At 34.3% G+C, this 26,458-nt stretch overlaps 1 protein-coding gene across 1 annotated transcript in view; it reads left to right on the top strand.

Moving 5' to 3' along the window:
- CCDC102B (coiled-coil domain containing 102B) overlaps nucleotides 1-26,458 on the top strand; it is a 527,613-nt gene that overhangs the window by 420,241 nt on the left and 80,914 nt on the right. Inside the window, exon 8 of the mRNA XM_044658091.1 lies at nucleotides 24,783-24,953. Within this exon, the coding sequence (XP_044514026.1) occupies nucleotides 24,783-24,953 (171 nt within the window). The remainder of the gene's footprint in view (nucleotides 1-24,782; nucleotides 24,954-26,458) is intronic.

Here is a 26,458-nt window from a genome sequence, read left to right on the forward strand (position 1 = left end):
CTTTTACAACTCCTTCGTGGATTACTTGTGCAAAGCTTTTCATGGGAGTCTGCCTTAGCTTTTATAAAGGCAAACTTATGCATAATTGTAGTTATTAATAGCTTTATTATTCTACTTCTCTAATTCCACACATGATAATAATTCAGTATGTGCTTAGGAAAGGCAAGCATTTCTTGTTAGCTGAAGCAAAATAATATTAAATAAATATTGTAGAAAACATACATATATGGATACAGAGATAGAAATGTCCTTTGATTATATTACTTTGAGAGCTTTGTTTTATGCATAGAGATGGCAAATTGTTTATAGCTCCTCGTTTAAAGTACTGTCTAAAGTTCAGAAAGATAAAATGATTTCAAGTATTAGAAGAAAAAGTGGACTGTTATATACTTATTGCATATAGTGATACCATCTAAAAACCTAAGCACCTAGTAATATGCCTGGTGCTTAATAGGTAAGATCACACACAATTCCACTTATAAGCAAGCATACTTATATACACATAGGAACATACATACAATATACCTATTTTAAGTGCAATATACAGCTATACACATGTGCATGTATACATGTATAAATACACATGCATTTGCCTATACATAACATACATACCTGTACATGTGTGGAAGTATGTTCAAAAGGTGTAAAGAATATGTATGTGTATGTGTGCATATTAAAATTCATTTGCTTAATTCTACAGAACATATGGAAGACTTTACCTGTTATAGCTTTTACACACATAATATCAAGGGAATTTTATCTTAAACCATCTCATTTTTACCAACATTTAATTTTTCAAACACTGTGAATGTTAACTCATTTCTCTATATGTATTCCAGTTAAAGATTAAAACAATCAACCAGCAAGTTGAATACAAGAAATCTGCCATGAAATATTACTACATATAAAACCACAGGCATAATCAACTAACAAGGCACATTTTTTCCTCTTTTTTAAGAGACACCAAAAAAACCATACTCCTTGTCCTGATAATTGTAAATAGAAAGGAAACGACTTTTCTAAAAGAAAAACAGAATATATAATATATTTGTACTTCTTTGAATAAAGGTGGACTTTTTATATTATGTAATTTGTTCTACAAAGGTATTTAGGGATAAGAAGATTACATAATAAACTCTCATATAATAAGGCTTTCCCTTCACACCCCCATAGAAAACTTAGATTCTTTTGACAGTTTATACTAATCAAGTTCAAGTTTCAGTATATTTTTGTGTTTGTCTTTACCTGAATTCTATTTAGTTATTCCAGTTTTTATATTACATAGTCTAATACAAAACTGGGTCCTTTGCTCAAGCCCCAGTTCATGACAGACAGTACATGTTCCAATGAAAGCTCACCAGAAGTTCTGCTGTTGCTACTGCAAGTAGCCAGTCTGTCTCTCCCTGCTACAGAAACTAGGGGCTTTCCTTCCTGGGAGTGACCACAACTGATGGGACTCCATTTACCCAGCCACCATACTCAGCAGTTCAGGGTCCTTACTCATTCCACCTCTCCTAATGCTGCAGCCCAGTACCTGCAGATTCTTCAATAACCACTCCTTTAATCCCCACCTTCAGGCCAGCTAGCATTTCAGGAACAGACACAGATGCTCCCACACCCACTGCCTGATGATTCCAGTGGTATCCTTTGGGTTCCAGGCTCCAGACCTTAGCAAATAAGTTGAGGTTGTCAATACTGCTCTCAGGGGTTATCTCTTTGTTTTGTATCCATTCTGTTTGCTCTGTTCGTGCCCCAGGAACCTATAGCAATGGAACTAAGGCCAGGGGAGTCAGAAACCTTCCTCCCAAGTTTACCCAGGTTTTTTAACTTTACTCTGGACTCTTTTCTCTTTTTGCCATTTTTAGCTTTGATTTTGTGGAGTAATTTTTGGTTTTTTGGGGGGTGGCATTATGATGATAAGAAAACTTCACACCCTGCTCTACCATTTTCCTATAATTACAGTTAGTGATTTTTACTCTTGTGAAACATATTTTCATGATCATTCAAAATGCTTAAAAAAGATAATTTACCTACAAATATTTATTCAGGTTTAATGAGCTATGCAGAAAGTTACGTATGACCTTTCTAGACCATCTGTCTAAGTTTTGAAGGGATGTCATTATTTACAATACATTTCTTTTAAGGAGGCTATTAGATTACAGTAGCTGCCATTTAGATAATCTCAAAACAATTGAGATCCTCATATTTAACAAAAAAAATAGAGAAGAGAGAAGGATACTTAATGGATTTCTTAGAATTATTTTTTTAAAAAGCCCTTCTCTTTAAATATATAATATAAAAAATTCAATTTGGGTGATTTTTAAAATGGTTTATTAATAAAAAATGTAGTCTTGCTCTTTGAAGGCTTATTTCTTCCTGCTTGTTGGGTTACTAATTTAAAGAAATAAAATAATAACTCAATGATATCAGTCCTTAGGAAAGGTGGGACATTGTTTAATAGATTTCTGTTACAGATTTATCTTAGAGCAATTGTGAAATTTAGAATTTATTTTGTAATTGCATTTGATCATGATACCAATTCAATGTATCTCTGTCAACTTAACTTTTTTCAGATTACAGTTGCATTGATTACTAAATATAGTTGGTTGTTGCCATTGCACTCTTGTCTTTAAAACTGAACAACAAAAACAAACAAACAAAAAAACCTCCATCCCAATATACTAAAGTGTTTGACTGTGTACTCCTGTCAGGCATATGAATAAGATGCTTTGATTAAGCTTTATCAGTTTCTCATTAAAGTGTTATTTGATTGTCAGGAAGATTCTCTTTATTCCTATTGGCTCCAATAATCAAAACCATAATAATTTCAGTATTGGATGTTTTAAAATTTAAATGCTTATGAGTGGAAAGAATTTTCTCATAATGAAGAATAGATTAATGAAATAGTTTATAAATAATAGAAACTTAAGTAGGAAAGTCTGATATTACATAATTTGTTTAGAATTTAAAAGTGAGCCTTAAAGATTATGCATCATCCAACAAAGTAAAATGACAAAATAAATGAGCTAATTTAAAAACAGGGAAATTTCAGGTGTCTTAAATTTATAAATTTGGTAAAATTTTTATCTTATTCTACAGACCAGGACTATTAATTAGGTGCTTACTTATAATGGTGTTTTTTTAATAGAAGCACAAATCCTTCTGAATTTACATCCTCCAGTTGCATTTTTTATCTATAAAATAGTACAAATTACTTATTTATTATCTAGAAGGCACATTTCCCCTAATAATTTGATAGTTTAATGAATAATGTTCTTTCTATATAAATATAAAGCATAGTGTGATTTTTTTTAATTTTTATGACCAGACAAGAGTGGCACACAAGTTGTTATATTTTATGATATTAATTTTAAGAACAAATGTAATTGATAAAAGCCACAGTGAAATAAACTTATAAATCATAGAGCCATACATTTCATATTTGAAGGGACCCAGCGGTCATTTCCCTAATGAAATTATGAATGAGACTACAATTTTCCACCTGGCCTGCTTAAAACCATTAGAAATTCTGCATTAGTAAAATAGGACATTGTATTTGGGAGAATTATTAAGAATAGCAATGATTCTCCTGACTATGAGCAAAAATCTGTAAATTCCACCCTTTATTTCTTCCCCTTTGATGTAATTCCACTTCTATATAGTAACATTTAAAATATTTTAAAACTATTATATCACCCTCTTTTTTTGTTTTCCAGTCTAAATACTCCCAGATTCTTCAACTCATCCTTCAACTTTATTTCCCTACATCTGATATGACTTAGTTTCTCTACAGAACAGAGCACATTACACAATTATCTTAAGTATAAATCTTGCCAGTCAAGTAAATTTCCCATATAAGATGGCATTCATTAGCCCTTTGACATTTCAAATGAATATCTGTCTTGGATGGATTCCAATTATACATTTACAAATAAGCTACAGGAAGAAATTTAGTTTTCAGACAACTGCTAGAATGCATTTATCTGTGATTCACTCATTTACTGTAATGATAACCCTTTGAAAGAAGGGTGGCAAAGAGAGTTCTTACTGAATTTACTCACCATTAAAAAATCAACAACTGCTAGAGCAGCATCAGCAGTAAGTACTGGCTTTGAAAGTTCCAAGACAAATTATCCACCAGCCTGGGTAGAAAAGTCAGAAGAATCATATACCAAGTATGAAGGAATATAGAAATATCATGAGCTAATAATTATGTTGACTAGAAAGGATAAAGACATCTAAATAACACATTGAAATATTCTTGAGACATATTTGTATTGTAAAAATCCATTTCCCCTTTACATAGCATCTGGTTCTCTTTTTTTGTTAGAAATGGAAATGAAAGTGGGACTGTGGAAAGATGGCAATGGAGAAATATATAGAGGAGCATAAATCCTTCAAACATCCTTGTAGGGCTTAAAAATTTATCAGTCTGAAAAAAAAGATATAAGAATCAACTGCTGTCCTTCTAGGTAGCTCTGAGATCCACAGAAGGATACCTAGAATCCTACAGAGGCCCTGAGACAGACAGCCCTGAGAAGGTAGAAAAAGGAGCTCAGAGGTACCTGAGGAAACTGGGAGGCTGGAGGATTGAGTCTGATATAGCTTGTCACCAGCAGCCTGATCACAGTAACACAATGTCTCTTAAGTTCAAAACAGCTGAAGACCAGCAAAGGCAGCCATTGAAATATCCAAAGAAATCCAGTACAGAGCTCCAGTACAGTAGGGCTATATGATAATTCCAAATATAGATCCAGAATAAGAATCCTGGGGGTTAGGAGAAGGCTCTAGGAAAAACCCATCTAAGAACATTTGCTAAATCTTGACTGCAGCTCAGTGAGTGGGAATAGTCCCTGAACATAACTGCAAAGGAGCAAGAACTCAAGAAATGTCTTTATATATAGGAGGGGAATACCTTCAAGCCTAGTTGGCAAGAGACAGATCCCAGGTAGATCCCAGGACAAATACAACTGCAGAATCTATTGAGAGTCTTCTTGGTCAACATTCTCAAGTTTAGGCAGGCCATGAAGATACCATTAAGTTTTCAGGCTTGGTCCAAGAACAATTCCTCTCTTCTTCTTCCATCTCACTTCATGTTGCTGATATAAGCAATGAGGAAAACTCAAAATATTACTGAGGAAATAGTTTAGTTGTTTTTTTTGAAAGACTGTTGTATAGATAAGTCTCTGAAAGTATAGTAAACATACAAAAAATTAAGGTAATGGCTTGAGCAAAAAATGTTTTGGCTACAACAGTGATAGATATGGAAGAAATAAAACAAGTGATACAAAATGAAATAACCAGGAAATTGATAATAACGAAAAATTAATATCTTATAATTAACAGTAGAAAGCTTTACCCAAGAATCCATTACCATCAAAATTAGAACTGACCAGAGAGAAAACAATCACTTAAATAATAAATATTAAAACAATCAAAAGAAAGGGAGGAAAAAATCTGACAAAACATACGATATAGTATACCTTCCAAAAATTGTAAAAATGATGGAAAAAATTGTGTAGATATAAGAAACATTAAGTTATCCAAAATTCATAATAAAATAAAATTCTGGCTATGATGATTGAAGAACTTATAAATTGAAATATCCTATTTCTTATTCAGATCAAAATTGAAAAGTGAAAATAAAAAGAAAACATCACCTTCTGAAAAAAATCCCTGAATGAAAACGCTGAGGAACATTAAAATGAAAACCTAGAACTTCCAAGTCAAAAAAAGAGCACAAATATTAAAAAAAAATAAAGTGCCATGAACTATAATAAGGATCACAAAACAAACAAATAACCCTTTAGAGTGGCAATTGCCAGTTTAAAAGTGTGGGAGAAAGATCTTTAATGGAATAAAGAGTTTCCAATCATTCCTAATGAAGAGGGTAAGAACTAACTAGACATTGTGAACTGGAAATGCAGACACCAAGAGAAACCAGAAAAGGTGGTTTTTTTGTTGTTTGTTTGTTTTTTATATTTTAAGAGAACAAGGAAGGACTAATTGTGTAAATGTTAAGAGGGAATATTAAAAATAATGTTCTTAGAACCTTAGTATGATGTGTTACTGTGATCAGGCTGCTGGTGACAAGCTATATCAGACTCAATCCTCCAGCCTCCCAGTTTCCTCAGGTACCTCTGAGCTCCTTTTTCTTCCAATGGAAGAGGCTTTTGCCTTCTGGCCTGTGCTTATTTTGTTTTGGGGAAATTTAGACGTATCTCATTTCTCTGGACCTCTTCCCTGATTTCCTTTGGGTTCTGGTTGGAAGGGAGGGCTTGATGATTGAACATAGTGGGTTTTAGTTTCTTTAGATAATTGGAGTATCCTCAAATAAGTTATCCCTCGGTTTGATAAAGACTTTATTTAAAAGGCAGTCAAATCTCCCTGACTGGGAGAGCCCGTCGCTCTCTCTGTCTAAACCTCTCCACGACCCATCCCCCACCCTCACCCCTCTCCCTAGCAGCAATTAGAAAACCTGAACCCCTTTGCCCTTCTGACTGACCCTGGTATTAATAAATCCCCTTGTTACCTGTTTAAATCCTGTGGTGAGTCATTGTGTCGAAAATTAAGACAAGGGCCAAGAGGAAGGAATCATTTTCCTTTATTTCTTGAGACAAATGGGGCATCCATCTTGACAGGAAGTACCCACCTTCAAGACTTCCTCCAGCCATCAGTTTGACTGGCAGGGAGGGGCCCTCTTGACCCCTCCCTCAAGAGACTTTGAAACTAACAAGAGAAACCCTCCAGTCAAGCCTAAACTTTTCTTACTGGCTCTAATTTCCTCCCCGTATTCTCTGTCTCAAGCCTCTGAGAATTAACCTGTTTGAGCTGCCCTCTCCTATATACCCCATTTCCCTTATCTCCTATATACCTTCACATACCTTCATTCCTCCTTTTATCACCTTACAATCTCCTATTCCCTTTTATCCTTCCTCACACCCACCTACTCAACTTATTTACTTTATTTTTTATAACACCTCAGACACTTCCCAGCTATGTAACCCTGGGCAAATCACTTAACCCCCATTGCCTAGCCCTTACCACTCTTCTGCCTTAGAAACAATATACAGTATTGACTCCAAGATGGAAGCTAAGGGTTTAAAAAAAAAACAACCAAAATGTAAGATTAAAATTAATATACAATAACTTCAAGTATTGTACTTTATAAGATTTGTTAATACTCACTCAAAGTAAAGGAACAAAAGGGTAATTATCTGACAAAATAAACCACATGCCCAAGCTCTCCTTGCCTATTTAAAAGAACTGCTCCAGTAAAACTGCAAAAGGAAGACAAGAGGGAGAGAAGTGAAAGTTCACAGAATTTATATCCTGCCTACATCAGCATGTAAGGATAGGAGGAGAATGGTGTGCTGGGAAATGGAGTCCTGGGGTACAAAATTCTAGTTACATACAAAGCAACAAATAAAAAGTCTAATAAAATAGAAAATTTGAAAATTCAAGATGAATTTTTAAAAATAAAAAAATTACCATTGTATTGATAAAATTAAGAACACTTTTTTTAAAGCTTAATAATATAAATAACTCATTAGAATTTTAGGAGAGAAAAACAAAAATATTTCAAAAATGAAAAAAAGGAGAATGAACAAATAAATAAGAAATAAAGGAAATTAGAAATTACTTTCCATTCATATGCTAAAAAATCTGATAATTTAGGGAAATATATACTTACTCAAAAACATAAAATGCCCAGATTGACAGAGATATTGACTATTTAGTGAACAAAAATCATAAAAATAAATTGGATAAGCCATAAAAGAACACTGAAAGTAAGCAGAAAAACTCCATTGTCATAATGGTCTATAAGTGAATTCCATTGAACATTAAAAGAACATGTTATTCCAATTTTACTATTTGTGATAACACATTTCTACAAGAATCAAATATTGTCTTGATCTCTAAACGAGAGATAAAGGAGAGAAAGGGAACTATATACTACAAGAATTATCAACTAAAAGACATAAACTAAAAAGAAGTCAAAAATTTTTAGCAAATGGTTTAAAATAAGTTTTTGAAAAGTTATATACTATGACTATTTTTATACCAGTATTGGTTCAACATAAGAAAGACTACAAATATAATAAACCATGATAATATTATACATAATAACACCATATGAAAATATCAGTAGCTGCTGCAGAGATCTTTGACAAAATTTAATATTCATTTCTGTAAAAAAGTAAAGGTTTTTACAGAAATAAATGTAGACCTATTTGATTAAACAGAAATTAATTCAGGCTAATAAAATTAAATCGACAATGCTACCAACATTAATTATTCAAAACTATAAAATTCAGACCACTGAAAGAATAACATATAGGGCTAGGAAAAATAATTCATATGGAGCCAAGAGTCTCAAGAATAATTGGAATGTTACATTAATACCAGATCTCAAACAGTACTCTATTGTAGTTGTCATTAAAATAATTTGATGTTTAAAAAAATGGAGAGTTCAATCTATGAAAACTTTCCAATTCATATATTTTGACCATTTAGCAATTATAGATTGGCTTGTATTCTTATGAATGTCATTCAGTTCTCTATTTTTTTGAGAAATTAAGCCTTTGTCAGAGACACTTACAAAAAAGAAATGTACCCAGTTTTTGTTTCTCTTGTAATCTTGGTTGCGTTGATTTTATTTGTGCAAACCCTCTTTAATTTAAGGTAGTCAAAGTCATCTATATTACATTTCATAATGTTCTCTGTGTCTTAATTGAGCATAAATTTTTCCCTTATCCATTGGGCTAATAAGGACAGTATTTTTTGTCCACCTAATTTGCTTATGGTACCACCCTTTTTTTCTAGATCATTTTAGTCATTTTGATTTTGTATTAGTATATGGCAATGATGGCAAACCTTTTAGAGATGGAATGCTGGACCCTGCCCCACCAAGTCCCCCAAAACTAAGTTCTGTGCTCCTCCCAACACCAACTGCCTGACATGCCCTGACACCCCCTCCCCCTCACACAACAAAGGGGAGGGAGGAAGAGCTCCCATTTGGCTGCTGGGCAGAGGGGCAGTTGAAGTAAGGAATATCCTCAGGGAATATAGGGAAAGGGAGGGGAGTGGCTCTTGTGCTCCACTCCCCTCCAGCTCTAGTTCCTCTGAGCCTCTCACTTCATGCCCTATGTGTTCCCATTGGCTTCTGGGCTGAGGGGTAGGGGTAGGTGAAAAAATGTCATCAGGTGTGGTAGAGAGGAGGAGCAGAGCAGCTCCATCCAAGTCCCTCTGCCCTTCTAGTAAGGAAGTAGGGGGAGGGGGAGGATGGCCAAGTGCATACAGAGAGCATTCTGTGTGCCCATCTTTGGCACTTGTACCATAGATTCGCAATCATTGGTATATGGCATGAGTTGTTGGTCAATGCCTAGTTTCTGTCATATTGTTTTCCAGTTTTTTCAGACTTTTTTTTTGAATAGTGAGTTTTCTTCTAGAAGCTTTGTCCTTTGCATTTGTCAACATCAATCTATGGAACAAATTATGTCTAAAACATACAAAAGCAAATACACAGTAATATTTTATTCTTGTTCAATTGTTTTAACTTCATGACCTCATCTGGGATTTTCTTGGCAAAGATAATTGAATAGTTTGCCATTTTGTTCTCCCACTCATTTTATAGATGAGAAAACTGAAGGAAATAGCATTAAGTGACTTGACTACAGACATACAGCTAGTAAATAACTGAGGCCAGAATTGAACTCACCAAGATGAGTCTTTCTCACTCCATGAGGGGGATCCTCTATCCACTGCAACACCTAGCCACCTCTATAGGTGACTATATATAATATAAAGCCACTCTATTTCTGGGGAAAAGACTATTTGATAAAAACAACTCATAAAACTTGATAGAATTCTGGTAGAAATTATGTTTAGAATAACATCACACAATATACCAAGATAAGTTCTGAGTAGACATATGATCTAGCTATAAAAAGGTCATCACATTAATAAATTAGCAAACTAATAATAAATTGCATTTCATATCTATAGATAAAGGAAGAATTCAAGTCTAAGCAAGTGAAAGAAAGCATCACCCAATATAAATCAATTTTTAATATGTAAAGTTTAAATTTTTTTTCATAAACAAATCAAAGGTAGCTGAAGTTAGAAAAAGAAACAGATAAATGGGTAAAATAGCACTGAAATAAATTACTCTAAATATCTAAAACTGTCTATTATCTAAAATACATAAGATCAAATTTGTAAAAGCTATTTCTTCAGTGGAAAAAATGGTTAAAGGGTATGAACAAGGGGTTTTCAAAGGGAGGAGAAATACACGATATCAACAAGCCTCTGAAAAAATACTCTAAATCACCAATTAGAGAAATACAAATGAAAGTAACTTTGAGTTTACACTTCATATCCATCAGCCTCACAATGAAAATAAAAGTGGAAAATGACAGATGTTAAAGGGATTATAGGAAGCTAAGCACACTAATGCACTGGTAAAGATGTGTATTTCTCCAGCTATTCTGAAAAGCTATTTGGATCTATGCCCAGAAATTCCCCAAAGTGTGAATAACCTTTGGCACAGCTAAATCACTATTAGGCCTATACTCTAAGGCTATCGAAAAAGGAAGAAAAGAATCTATATTTACAACAAATATTTATAGCAGTTCTCTTTGTATTAGCTAAATAGAACTAAAGGACTATTCTCCTATTGGAATGACTAAACAAATTTTAGTGTATGAATCTAATGTAATATAATCTACACCTGAGAAATGAGAAAATGGAAAATTTCATCAGGGACTAGAAAGCTATCCATGAGCAAAAGAGAATTATAAAGAATCATTTTAGTAGTTCAGTTAGTAAATGTTTAAGAGCCTGCTATGTACCAGGCACTATGCTAAGGACTGAGGATACAGAAAGAAGCAAAAGATAATTCCTGACTTCACAGACTTCATAATCTAATGGAGAAGAACAAAAGGAAGCACATAGGTACAAACAAATTACATATAGAACAAAAAGGAAATAATGACGGTAATAAAAATAAGAAGGATTCTGAAAGGCTTCCTGTAGAAGATGGCATTTTAGTTGGGATATGAAGGAATCCAGGAGGCAGAGATAAGCAAGGGAATCATACCAAGTATTGAGGCTAGCCAGAGAAAATGCCCTGAGTCAAGTGATAGACTGGTTCGTGGAAAAGCCAGAAGATCAGTGTTCCTGGATCAAAGAGGATACATTGGGGAGAAAAATATAAGATGACTAGAAACATAGGAGGGGGCTAGTGAACAGCTCTGGATTTCAATCAGAGCATTTTGTATTTGATTCTAAATCTGATAGGGAGTTGCTTGAGTTTATTGGTTAGGGAGATGAAATGTTCAGACCTCTGTTTGAAAACAATCAGTTTAGGAGCTGAATGAGGATGATTTGAAATGTAGAAAGACTTAAGAAAGGCAGACTTACCAGCAGGCTATGCTACTAAGTCAGGCATGGAGTAATGGGGTCTACACTATAGTGGTGGCAATGTCAGAGGAGTTGAAGGAGCATATTTGAGAGATGTTTGCAAGTGTAGAAAATTAAAGGCCTTTGAAACAAATTGAATATAGAAAATGAGAGATGGTAAGGAATTTAAAATGACTTTATTGAGAGTCCAAAAACCTGGGAGGATACTGTTGCCATCGCCAGTAAAAGGGAAGTATAATAATTAAAAATATGTTTGACAAATAAAAGAATTTAAAAAAAAACTATTGTGATTTCCATTTATAAAAAATAATTAACTTCTAAAGTTAAAATAACTGTTAACAAATTTTATTTATACCAAGGTAGAAATATTAAAGTGCAAAATATAGGAAAGAGGTAGAAAAAATCACCTAGCTACAAATACCCTAAGTCCTAATCCTAGAGTCTCCAGACTGTGAATGAGTACTGGAAAGTGAATCTCACCAGAATCCAAGGTCCTAATTAGGAAGCCAAAATCCAAAGAGCCAACAAAGCCAAGGAAGGAAGGAATTCTTCTCCTCTGTCTCACCTTTTATAGCTCTTTTTCCACGTCACTTCCTTCTCTCTCCCACTTCATAGGAACCAATCACAGGCTCTCAATTTGCCTAGCACTACTGAGGGGGGTGGGAAAGGGTGCAGCAATGCTTGTGGCCTTTGAAGGCATGAACATTTTTTCCCTAGTAAGTGACTTGTGAACTCTTACTTAGTGACTTACTAAGTGTTAATTAGGGGTACTTTTAGATCTTGATTGATTAACTCAAAATAGACAAAAGGAATAAAAAAATCCCTTCAGAAGGTAAGAAGAAGGAAAAGAGTATTTAATGAGAAAGATAAGTTCAGTTTTGAACATTTTAAGTCCAAGAGGTCTAGTGGGCATCTAGTTTGAGATATCTGAAAGGCAGTTGGAGATAGAAGCCTAAAGGCTGCAGAGAATTAAAGGATAGTTAGGAATATATGAAAACCATCAGCATAAAGATTAATTATGAAATCCATAGGAAGTGATGAGATCACCAAGTTGGAGAGCGGAGGGAAAATGAAAGAGGATCTAGAACAGAGCAGAGTGGAAAGAGAGATTAGAGAGAGTGATCTGGATGAGGATCTAAACAGTGATAAAAACATTACAGAGCAAAACGTACTTTTAGAATCAGATAGAATAGAATTTTACAAAGAGATCTTCTGTTCTAAAACATTTCATTGGAGCTGTGATCTCATTTATGAGAGAACTCCTTTTAATGGTGCTGATAGAAATCCATTCTATCTTGGCATCACTCTTCTAGAAGTCCTTCCACAAAAAGGTCTAATGAGGCATGAAAGAATACTCTTCATTGAAACAGGAATTGGCAGGAGAATGCTTTGAAAGATTTTATAATTCAAATCATTAGTCCAGGAAATTGAAGAAGAAATATCTCCCTCACCCCTTACTAGAGAAAAAATAAAGTAAAAATAAAGAGAAAGCAAGGGAAAATAACATTCATTTTCAGACATGACCCATGTGAAAATGTGTTTGTTGGAATATGTATAATTAAGATTTAAAAAATTTTATTAACAAGGCAGAAAACTTAACTGAGATTATAATTGAATACAAAATATGAGATAAAAAAATTTGGACTTAAGAAAAAACTAGTTAAAATCTATTTACTATATACTTTATGAATGCAAATAATGTGTGACAGCTGAGAATTTATAGGCATAAGAAAAGTGATAATTTTATTAAACTAGTTACAAATGAAATTAAAAGAATATTTTATGAAATTATGAACCTCAACAATTTCAATTCTGCCCAAATTTAAATCTATGGATAACTTTCAAGAGTAATTGATAATCAGAGTCATAGATCTGATAAAAGAGGTAGAGGCTTCCCTCCCCTTTTTATGGATATTTTATTATAAGAAATAAACTGCTATTTTGATAGGTTGAAATAAACTTTTCAGCAATGGCACCTCACTGTTATCCAAATCTTTTCTTGATGTAGAATACAAATTAAAAGAGATCTTATCCTCAGAATTTCAGTGGAAGTGCATCTCATTCATGAGGGAACTCTTTCTAATGGTGTTGATAGAAATCCATGTATGTATTTTCATTCTATACTCCATTTTTACGCATCCTTCCATAAATTCTCCATAGAAGAAAGTTTAAGATAATGTCTTTATCTCAGCAATAATAAGTTATCTGTTATCCTTCACACTCATTATATCACCAGCCCAACTACTTTTTCAGTCATATTCATATTTGATACCATTGACTTCATTTCCTATACATAACTGGATATTAGTAATGTACTTTACACTATTTTGCCTTTTTACTTTGTAGCATCGGTTGGACTAAAATATCACGTTAAAATTAAATTTTAATGCATCATAAAAGAAGACAAACAAATTATATAAAGATGACTAAGAACATTTATTTGTAACAAAAATTAATGAGAATCCTTTCATTTACTTTTCTAATTAAAATAATATTTAATTTAAAAAGCTCTACTTTTTCCTATAAGTTGCCTTTGTCTGGGTTAGATATATCATATCACATAGTATGGCCACTTTTTAAAAAAATCATCTAAAATATGCTAATCTGTTCTTTGGAGGTTCATTTCCTTTCATTCTATTTTTATCCATGTATCCTTAAGATTTATGATCAAATGATTATTACTTTATTTTAGAGGAAGTAAGAAAAAAGTCTAATGAGTCATACAAGACTATTCTTTACTGAAATAGGAATTGGCAGGGGAAAATAAAAGCTAGTCCAGATTTCTTTTTTTCAATTGAAATATTTAGGATATACATTCACTTTCTTTCCTTTCTTATTTATTTCCTCTTCCATGAAATGGCATCTGCAAGCATGTTGATAGTCTTTGTAAATAGCTCTATTCTTAAATAATATGCTATTTAAAGTTCTTTGACAGTATTTTTCAATGAATCCAAAAAAATTTTCTTGTTATTTCTTAAGGAATCATTACTTAAATAGACTAGTATTTTTCCACTAATGGTAGAATATTGTTTTATTCAACAAATATTCATTCCACAGACATTTATTTAGTGCCTATTGTTTGCACAACACTGTTATTAATTTGCTTCAGATGTCTATTTTGCTAACTGATACAGCCAATTAGAGTAGTCTTCAAACTCAAATTTTATATTAAGTTTATGACATTCATTCATTTTCACTACAAAGATCTACATTTTTGTTTCTTTTAAATCAATTATCAACAAACATTCATTACATGCCATGTGTCAATAAAATGTAGCAGTCCATGCCTCTAGGACTTGACATTCTTCCAAATTCCATTATATATTTCTGCAAGGAAAGGGTCAGAATGGTTTTGTGATTTGTCTTGGAGTGCTGGAAGCAAGCTACTATGATTGCAGGATAATGATTTGTCATTCCTGCCTTTTAAAGTGAGAAAACCAAGAGAAAACCAATGCTAGAATCTAAGTTGATGCCAGGAACCAGTGGATGACTTTCTTTTATTGGTGGAATATAGAATGAATACCAGCTATGGTTCCATTTCCACCTCAAACACTTACTAGTTGTGTTAGTTTATGCAAATTACCTAACAGTTTATTGATGTGCAAAATGAGAATAAAAAACATCTTTTATCTTGCAAACTTGATATGAGGTTCAAATGAGATAAAGTTAGTAAAATGTTCTATGAAAAACAAAACATGCTGAAGAGCAATACAGACTGAGCTTTCAGGTTTTCTGTATTTTTGGCAAAGGAAGAACTCGTACCCAAATGGAGCCGTGCCTTTCTTTCCCAATATCTCCTTCTACTCTCTATTCTTAGGGTTCATTGTTCTTAGGAGCTCTTGTTCCTTCCAGAATATAACTTACTTTTAAATCCAATGAAATAGCAACAACAACAAGAATAAAATGACCACCCTTACCATACTTCCTTTTTCAACTTCTGGGGTCTCTTTTATTGGTTCATGTCTGAGGGAAGTCTGGCTCCCCATATTTTTCTATACTGTCTTTTAAATGTCCTCAAATCATTCATAATAGTGTGTGAATTAATAGATGCAAATTAGACCAATTATTTTTATCAATTTATACAATAAGTCTTTTAACATTTTTACATCCTAACAACAATAAATTTTAATATTCTACTGTAACATGGAAAATGGCAGGGTGGAATTTCTACAAGATACAGGGTCAAGTCTCAATCCAGAATTCCAGGGGGTCCCCCCTAGAGAACTCTGGATGAGGGGCAGTTGAAGGCAGTTAGGGGAAATTGGTTTCTGGGGGTTGAGGTGAGCAGATCACTCTGCTGCTGATCCCAGTTATTGATTGCTTTGGAACATTGTGGCAAAAGCTATTTTGGTTCTCTGCAGTTTGCCTTTTTAGCTGAATTAGACCTTTCCTGCAATAGCATTATTGTTATTACTTAGTTATTTTTGAAATTAGTGATAATTATAGGATTTGAGGGCAAGCTAGTTATAAAGATTACCTCTCCCTCCTGGGGAGAGGGGCTGTTTCTACTTAACAGTTCAGGGCTTCCCAGATCTTATCCTAATCCTTGAAACCCCTTCCTTCCTTCCCTTCCTCATTTATCAGTAACCCTACATCATTTGGGAGCATTGCCTGTTTATTATTTTGGGAATACTCACATCCATTTACAACTAAGTTTCCTACAGATGTCTGGCCCGTACAAGTCAGATTCGTCTGTCCCTGATAACTATAAGACATCAAGCTTCTCCTATCTTCCCTAGTCAAACCTGTGGGGAAAATAAGTTGAGGAGAGACTACATCATTAGAGAATTGCCTTGTTTAGCCTTACCTGAAGACATCAGTCCAACCACCATTTCCAACTGATTTCAACTGCTTGTTGGGAGTGGGGAGAAAGAAGCACTGAGCTAGATTGTGCCCCTCCCTTTCCACTCAAGCCTGTCAGTGGGGGAGGAGTGAGTCTAGCAATATACTGATATCTGCCCATCCCTTCAGCACAAAACAGGTACATGTCTTCCCTTGACTGTACTTACTTTATAAGAAAAATATCAAACTCATGGCCTGTAACACTCCTGAATGAAGCCAGAACCAGATTAAAATGTAATTAGGGAGTATTTAATAAAATAAATAAAAGTACAATAAAATATAGATAATATTATGTTAAAACTAAGTAAAATATGGCCTATGAGGATCCTTATATGTGGTTCAGTGACTCCCCCATTTCTAATTGAGTTTTAATTCTCTGCTTTTCATGATTTTAATTGAATTCACAAAATTTTTACAAATTTTTACAAATTCTTCATCACTAGAGCAAACTTTTATCCTATTAGATACTCTGTACCTGTGAATGTGAAATCACATACCCCCCATGATTCTGTAATATTTTATATATTCTGTAAGACTTTATATATACATATATTCTATTCTTTTACTTGCCCCACCATGATTTAAACTACTGACCTTTTTCATCCTAGCCCTAGGCCAACAAAACTATACATCTGACATTCTGCTTTGTTGTGGTTCTATGTTTCTTGACTAAGACTATACCCTGAGTTAATGCATAGGGCTAATGTACTTTTGACATAGGGGTAAAATGAAACTGGGCTCTATTCAGAGGATGTACAAGGCTGATGCATAATACTGGCTATGCACCCTTTATGTGTGGTGCTTGGTCCAAGGCTGCAAGGACCTGAGTACAGTACATCCAATCTTTTGTAATTGCTCTAAAAACAACTTGTCCTTATATTATAATTGGTTTAAGAACCCCCGTAGGTGTCCAAATCCCTCTGCAAAGTGACTACTGTGTGTAAAATATACAAGCTGACTACAATGGTCAAAGGACCTACTTGAGTCAATGGCATTGGATATTGAACTTACTTGCATCAGTGGTATGGGCCAAGTGGGTGATAATGGTCAAGTTATTTATATGAACTTCTATTGTCCTTCTGACATCACTTTTGTATTTTTAGCTTAGTGGTTCCCAAACTTTTTTGGCCTACTGCCCCCTTTCCAAAAAAATATTACTTAGCTCCCCCTGGAAATTAATTTTTTTAATTTTAGTAGCAATTAATAGGAAAAAATATGTATATATATTAATGTTTCTACCTTTTTCGTAAAATATTGTAAAGAAAGGTGTAAATTAGAAACATTGAAATTTGAAATTATGAAACTATTTATTGAACTCAGAATAGAATGTAATACAAAAAAGTTAAAACATTCAAAATCATCTTGATGAAAAGGATGAACCTGGTGTGCTGCTACCAATTTAGTAATCCTTTGCTTTATTTTCATCAGCAGTAATCTTAAATCACCACAATTGACTATTTGCAATTGGTTTCTTTTTTTTTTTTGTTAATAAATTGGATACCGCACTGAAACCACGTTCCACTAAATATGATGAAGGAAATGCAATTAAGAACTTTTGAATTACAGCCCATATTTCAGGATAAGCCATAGGAATCTCCTTTTGCATCCAGAATTGTTGGTAGCCGCTTTTGAATTTAAATTTCAATTCATCATTTGTAGTTACTTCCATCAGTTCTTCTTGTAACTGTGGAGATTCCTTGGTGTTTGCACTTGAAAAAGTATCCAAAATCCAATCACGTATGTTCATTTTCAAAATATCATCAAATTGTTAATTAAAATCTATGACCATCACCGTTTGCCCTGGATCACTGCAGCACCTACCAGAGGCCGGTGGTGCCCACTTTGGGAATCACTGCTCAAGCTCAATTGTGCTATAAAAGGAGGGCTGCTCACAAGGCTAGTTGTTGTTGGTTGCTAACCAAAGACTGGCTTTTTTGAGAGACTGGCCCTCTCTCAATAAACCTATTTCTTTTTGACTTGGAGACTGGGTTTTTGCCTTTTGTGTCTTGACTAACAAGTTTTTGCCTCATACTTCTGGCAAAGAATCCATTTTATAATTTTTTTTCAGTTTGATTTTTTTTATTTTTTAGAAAGATTTTTTCCAAGGTTACATGATTCATGTTTTTGCTCCCTCTCTCCCAACCCCTCAGTAGCCAACGCACATTTCTATTGGTTTCTTCCCATGTCGTCGATCAAGACCTCTTTCCATATTATTGATAATTGTTCTAGGGTGGTCATTAAGAGTCTACATCCTAATTGTGTCCATATCAACCCATGCATTCAAGCAATTGTTTTCCTTCCGTGTTTCCACTCCTGTAGTTCTTCCTCTGAATGTGGGTAGCATTCTTTACCATAAATCCCTCAGAATTGTCCTGGGTCATTGCATTGCTGCTAGTACAGAAGTCTATTACATTCGATTTTACCATAGTGTATCATAGTGTATCAATGTTCTCCTGGTTCTGCTCCTTTTACTCTGCATCAATTCCTGGAGGTCTTTCCAGTTCACATGGAATTCCTCTAGTTTATTATTTGCTTGAGCACAGTAGTATTCCATCACCAGCTGATACCACAATTTGTTTAGCCATTCCCCAATTGACAGGCATACCCTCATTTTCCAGGTTTTTGCCACTACAAAGAGCGAGGCTATAAATATTTTTGTACAACTCTTTTTCCCTATTATCTCTTTGGGGTACAAACCCAGCAATGGTATGGCTGGATCAAAGGGCAGGCATTCTTTTAGCACTCTTTGGGCATAGTTCCAAATTGACATCCAGAATGGTTGGATCAATTCACAACTCCACCAGCAATGCATTAATGTCCCAGTTTTGCCACATCCCCTCCAACATTCACTACTCTCCCCTGCTGTCATTTTAGCCAGTCTGCTGGGTGTGAGGTGATACCTCAGTGTTGAAAGCTATCCAACATCTCCAGATAATCTGTTAAGGACTGCCTACTTAATAAGAAAGAAACAGGACACTGGGAGATCTCTCCCTCAGCTCATGCTGCTGTTGTGTCTCTCTCAAATGAGCATTCTTTGTCATAAGTCCTTCACAATTGTTTTGGATCATTGTAAACCACAGGCTATTTAAGTCTTTCAAAGTTGATCATCATGCCATATTACTGTTACTATGTACAATGTTCTCTTGATTCTATTTACTTCATTCATCATCAGTTCATGTAAGTCAGTTTTTTTCTGATGTCATTCAGCTCATCATTTCTTATAGCACAATATTGTACTACAGTCATATTCTACATGTTAATGGATCTAGTTATGAATGCACCAACGGAGTAAACTGAGTTCCTTTGGTGAGATAGCAATAATATTTATTTTCTAAAAGTATGGACATGAATGTGAAACAGAGAAAGCCTAGTCATAGCTGCTTAAAGACAGGCTATAAACACCACCACCATAATTATAGTATCTTTAAGGAAAGAGTGATTTGGGATGTAAAACAAAATCAAGGAAAGATAAGGGAGAGCCCAGACAAAGATGTTTCTTGACTTGGATCACAGAAAAGATTAAATCTCAGACTCAGAGTAATGGTGGGAACTACTTGAGGATAACTGGATCAAACATCTGTGATTGGAGATGTGCTCTCTTCTTCTGGGGTTACTGAGACACTTGCTCAAGACTTTGTCTTTGGAGTTATTGAATTCTCTTCCTCATGTATATCTCGGAAGAAGGCAGCTCAAATGCAAAGTTAGTACCTAATTTCTTTCCACTAACAATTTGTTCAGCCATTCACCAATTCATGGATATCCCCTCAGTTTCCAATTCTTTGCCACCACAAAAAGAACTAACATAGTTTTTTTTTTAATTAACAGGTTTTCTCCCCGTTCCACTTTTTAAAAAATCTCTTTGACATACAGACCTTGTAGTAGTATTATTGGTCAAAAGTGATGTACAATTTTATAGCCCTTTGGACCCAAATTGTCCTCCAGAATGGTTGGAACAATTCACAAATCCATCAAAAATGTATAGATGTTACAATCCTTCCCAACATTTATCATTTTCCTTTACCATCATATAAGTGAATTTGATAGGTGTGAGATGGTACCTTAGAGTTATTTTAATTTGCATTTGTCTAATCAAGATTTAGAATATATTTTCATATGGCTATAGATAGCTTTTGTTTCTTCATCTGACAATTATCTATTCATATCCTTTCACCATTTGTCAATTAAGGAGTGACTTGTATTCTTAAAAAATTGACTCAGTTCTCTATATATTTGCAAAATGAGGCCTCTATATGAGAGAAATTTGTTGAAATAGTTTCTAAGTTTGCTGTTTCCCTTCTAAAATTGGTTGTACTGTTTTTATATCTCTAATTGTGTGTGTCCCTCTTCACAAATGTTTACTTCTAACCACTGTCTCTCCCCAAACACCCTGGATTCTATTGTTCTTCCCCTTTCTTATTCCCTCCTTATTTCTTTATGGAGTTAGCTAGATTTCTATATACAATCCAGAATGGATTTTGTTCCTTCTCTGATGAAACGTTTAAGGATTTCCCATCACTACCTTCATATTAACCTTTACTTTTATAACTTTTGGCACCTCTTCAGGGGACATTATTTATTCTACCTCTCCCTTCCTTTCTCTGCACAATACTCTTTTCATCCCTTGATTTTTTATTTCATGTCATCATAGTCAACTTATTCTTGCACCATATGTGTCTATGTATACTTCTTCAAGCTAACCTAATACTGATTTAAGAGTTACAAGTATCATCTTCTCATATAGAAATGTAAAAAGTTTGACTTCATTGAATCTATTTACTTTTTTCATTCTTGTTTACTTTTTCGTGCTTTCTTGAGTCTTGCATTTGAACATTCAATTTTTTATTCAGGTTTGGTCTTTTCATCAATAATGCTTGGAAATTCTCTATTTCATTACATAACCATTCCCCCTCCTCTGCAGGTTATGTTCAATTTTGCAGGGTAGGTGATTCTTGGTTGTAAAACTAGATTCTTTGCCTTTTGGAACAACATATTCTAGGCCCTGAAATCCTTTAATAGAAAAGTTACTAAATCCTGTGTTTTCTTAACTGTAGTTCCATGCTATTTGAATTATTTCTCTTGGGATATTTGCAATATTTTCTCCTTGATATTAAAGATATGAAACTTGACAGTAATATTTCTGAGAGTTTTTGTTTGGGGATCTTTTTCACAATGTGGTTGGTGAATTCTTTCAGTTTCTATTTTACTCTCTAGTTCAGGAATATGAGTTCAATTCTTTTTGATAATTTCTAGTAATATAATGTCTAGACTTTTAAAAAAAATCATAGCTGGGGGCAGCTGGGTAGCTCAGTGAAGTGAGAGTCAGGCCTAGAGACAGGAGGTCCTAGGTTCAAATCTGGCCTCAGCCACTTCCCAGCCGTGTGACCCTGGGCAAGTCACTTGACCCCCATTACCCACCCTTACCAATCTTCCACCTATGAGAAAATACACCGAAGTACAAGGGTTTAAAAAAAAATCATAGCTTCCAGGTAGTCCAATTATTGTTAAATTATCACTCCTGGATTCTATTTTGAAAATCAGTTGTTTTTCCAGTGAGATATTTCATAGTTTCTTCAATTTTTGTATTTTTTGAATTAAAAATATCTCATGATATCATTAGTTTCCACTTGCTCAAATCTCAATTTTAAAAAATTATTTTCTTCAATGAGCTTTTGAACCTCTGTTTACATTTTCCAATTCAACTTAGAAGTTCTTCTCTTCATTGACTTTTTGTACCTTTTCTTCCAGTTGTCCAATTCTTTTTTTAAAGAATTCTGCTATTCAGTGGACTTTGGTGCCTCCTTTATAATATAGACAATTCTGCTTTTTAAGATGTTATTTTCAGGGACAGCTGGGTGGTTCAGTGGATTGAGAGTCAGATCTACAGACAGGAGGTCCTATAATCAAATCTGGTCTCAGAAACTTCCTAGCTGTGTGACCCTGAGCAACCCCCATTGCCTAGCCCTTACCTCTGTTGTGCCTTAGAACCAATACACGGTATTGCTTCTAATATGGAAAGTAAGGGTTAAAAAGATGTTATTATCTTCTTGCACTGTTTTCATTTCTTTCCCCAATTTTTCCCTTTTTCTCTCTTATTTGAAATTTGAATTTGAAAATCTTTTTGGGTTCTTCCAAAGACTGAGACCAGCCTTTCACTGGTCAGGTGCAATGGGAGGTTGTACTGGGCTTGGAACTTCAAAGGGTGGACTTCTTGGGTTCATAACATCTAGTAATGGTTGGGGGTAGGGATGGGTCACTCATTATTGACCTGCACTATTGTCATGGTCTCTACTCTCCTCTCTCTGGTGAAAGTGACCATCATATCCTACCTTGCAAGTTGCCTTCTATAGGAAAATTGCCTCACATCATCCCTCTGTTGGTTCTTTTCCTCTGGTATTTGTTTTGAAGCTTTACCTTAAAGTAATTTGGAAGGGGTTTTCAGAGAATTTCCATTGTTCCTCCCTCTAGGCTGTCATCTTGCCTGCCTTTACCCACACCCCCCAGAATTGTCATTTTCTACCATATTCAAAATCAAGTCACTTGCCCTCTTCTTTTCTTGTGTGGAATTTCTTGAAATTTCTTTAAGTCCACATGAACTCTGAAGCCAACCCAGATGACGTTTGAGTGGTTTCCACTAAAATGTGGGACTGGCAATGGACTCTGGAAAGGGTGCTATCTATGTATAATAGCTAAACAAAACAATCAGAGAACTTAACGTAAATGAGCTTTTGATAACATTAAGCATAACCTTTTCTTTTTCAATTAAAAATAATGAATTATGCTTGATTAGTACTTTGGGGATCCTAGAATAATAATGCTCCTGACTAATTCATATAAAACTATGATTTCTTCTTTTAAAAATACTAAAAACTATTTTTATTAAATGATAAGATAAATTTTGATATTAAATGTTGTGATATACTAGTATGTTACATAGATGAGTTATGCCATAACAAGAAATCAATTGACCTAATAGAACAAAGGGGAGTATCCATCCAGCTCTGAAGCTGTTAGCATTTCATTCAACATACTTTCTTATGTAAGTCAGTTAGCAACAGATAATAATGACTTAAACAATAAATTAATTCTTTGCATGTAATTGGAAACTTACCTATACTTCCTGATACATTTGTAGTTAATAGATAATATTGTAGATAATGCAATAGACATTATCATCACTCTAATGCTTAGATTCCATAAACTCCACCTAATTTACCATTATATGAGTTCCTGTATTCACATAATGCTTTGTGATTTTAAGGTCTCTGCCATTTGGGTAGACAGAATGTTTTGTTTAGCATTCCAGGTTTTGTTTTTTATATGGCAAACAAAGAATAAGATAGATGAAAGGTAGAGAGATCCATGGAGCTTGTTGCAAAAAAGGACTGAATTATCCTTCTCCTCATAGTCCTATGACTTCCTTTAATGACAAAGTTGAAACTAGAGACAAAGTTGAGGATTCTTGAACCTGGAGTAAACTAAGTTTATCAAATGAGTGGTGATAGTGAAGGTATAATCAATCTTCTTGTTTGTTAAAGGACACTGTCAATAGGGGTCATGGGAAGGATGGGAGAATAAAGATCTCTAAGACCAAGGAATTCGGAGGAGTAAGAGGTTGACATGAAGAAAAAAGCAATTAGATACAGAATTTAATGGGAAGGAGGAAGAAAGCAGCAAAATGAGTAGAGATACCTTTAGCAAGCATATGAACAGATACAGTGAACTTAAGGAAGACTGGATGTGCTGAGTAACAATGATAGAGGAATGGATGGAAAGTGTCTGAACTTTCCTTCCCTTGTTTAATCAGTTTCTTTCCTTTGTTAAGTTGTACAAGATTAGGAACAACCATCCTTAAAGAGCCATTAATCCTAGCTGTAATAACTGATTCACATTGTCCTATAGATCTATCTTTCAAGTCAGGAGGCACATAAAAGGACATGATGACTGGTTTCACATTTTTCCAGTCTTCTCTCAGGGAAGGTAGCTGACCAGTCAATGGTGCTAGGCGAGGTAGGGATGGGTATAGTATTCATCTCCTCTACCCCTACAAATACAGTTACTGAAATCAAGGGCAGACCATGTTACTTATTGCTGACTTGTTCTCTGGAATAGAAAATACTTTGGGGACACACATAGGCTGAGTACAGTCACATAAGATACCATGAATCTGATTTTATTTCATATTTATCATAGATTAAGAACCTGGAATAAATTTAGAAATTATGATTTAGTCTTTTATTCTGAGGAAACTGAAGCCTAGTTCTTAGAGGTAATAAGCAGTAGGATGTAGGTTTAGAACTCAGCTTCAAAATTATAATGATGATAACACTGTGCCTGACATATAGTATGTCCTTAATAAATGTTATCTATTGTTTTCAGTTGTTTATCAACTGATGATGATAATGAAATAATAATTATTATTTAGCATTTTAAAGCCTACAAATGAATTTATAAGTATTATCTGACACTACATGATATCAATTGTTATGATTAGTAGAATCTCTATTTTCCTTCTAAAGGAGCTGGCTGAACTTCAACATGCCTACTGCAAACTGAACAGACAGTACCAGGATAAAATGGCAGAACTGATTCATGCAAACCACAGAGTGGATCACCATGAGGCAGAAGTAAAGAAGCTGAGATTTCGAGTGGAAGACCTAAAAAAAGGGCTCAACCACGCAGAAGATGAGGTATTTTATCTCTTTAAATGGAGGATTATTTTCTGGTTTCTCTTTAATGATGGAGATAAAGCATTACTCTTTAATTAACAAAATAATATTATTGAATTTCTGCTAATCATTGGAAATAAAAATATTCAAAACTCATTGACTAAATTGAAATTGGAATTACAGCAAAAGGATAAAAAAGATAGTATACCATAATATTTTAACATTTTAACTATCTTAATACTGAATGGGGATTCCATTGTATGCTCTTGGTTCTTGATAATGAATAACAAGATAATGAACTTCTTTTGTGTTTTATTTGGCTATTATGAATGTTTTAAAGACGTATTAATAAAACTGACATAAAATTGAAAGAGAAGGAATGCATCCTACTGCCAATAATCCCAAACACATTTTTTCTATTAAAGATTAATTAGAAGATATAATTTCACTATTTTGTTCAGTTTTATATGATTCAATTAATTCATGTTCATAGAGTACCTCAGAAATAAGCGCATTAAAATTTCTTTAAAAGTTTAGATTTTCACACTTCTTTCCTGGTATATGATATTAGCATTCTAATTTGTCTCTGCTTTTATTTACTTTCCTTTCTAGTCCATCCTTCTCATGGCTACAAAAATAGATTTCTTCCTCTACAAAATAAGGGGGTTAAGAGACTGGTTGGTCTATAAATGTCTTCCAACTCTAGACTGATGATATATTCTTTCCTTCTTTCTTTCTTTTCTTCCTTCCTTCAATTTTTCCTTCCTTCTTTTCTTTCTTCCTTTTTTCTTTTAACCTAGTGATAGTATAAAATTCTATTCTTAAATGTTCATATTTTACTTTATCATCATACTTTTTGGTAAGACTTTAAATATAAAACTTTCACTGCTATTATTTTCCATTAATTCTTGCTTTATATTTGGCCTTTTATTATTTTTTTTATTTTTTAAACATTTATTAATAATCATTTTTAACATGGTTACATGATTCATGCTCCTACTTTCCCCTTCACCCCCCGCAGTCCCCCCACCCATGGCCGACACACATTTCCACTGGTTTTGTCATGTGTCCTTGATCAAGACCTATTTCCAAATTGTTGGTGGTTGCATTGGTGTGGTAATTTCGAGTCCACATCCCCAATCATGTCCACCCCGACCCATGTGTTCAAGCAGTTACTTTTCTTATATGTTTCCTCTCCTGCAGTTCTTCCTCTGAATGTAGGTAGCGTTCTTTACCATAAATCCCTCTGAGCTGTCCTGGGTCATTGCATTGTTGCTGGTACAGAAGCCCATTGCATTCGATTTTACCACAGTATGTCAGTCTCTGTGTACAATGTTCTTCTGGCTCTGCTCCTTTCACTCTGCATCTGTTCCCGTGGGTCTCTCCAGTTCTCCTTGAACTGCTCCAGTTTATTATTCCTTTTAGCACAATAGTATTCCATCACCCGCATATACCACAGTTTGTTCAGCCATTCCCCAATTGAAGGACATACCCTCCTTTTCCAGTTTGTTGCCACCACAAAAAGC

This window comes from Gracilinanus agilis, chromosome 1 (genome assembly GCF_016433145.1).
Source record: "Gracilinanus agilis isolate LMUSP501 chromosome 1, AgileGrace, whole genome shotgun sequence".
Taxonomy (NCBI): domain Eukaryota; kingdom Metazoa; phylum Chordata; class Mammalia; order Didelphimorphia; family Didelphidae; genus Gracilinanus; species Gracilinanus agilis.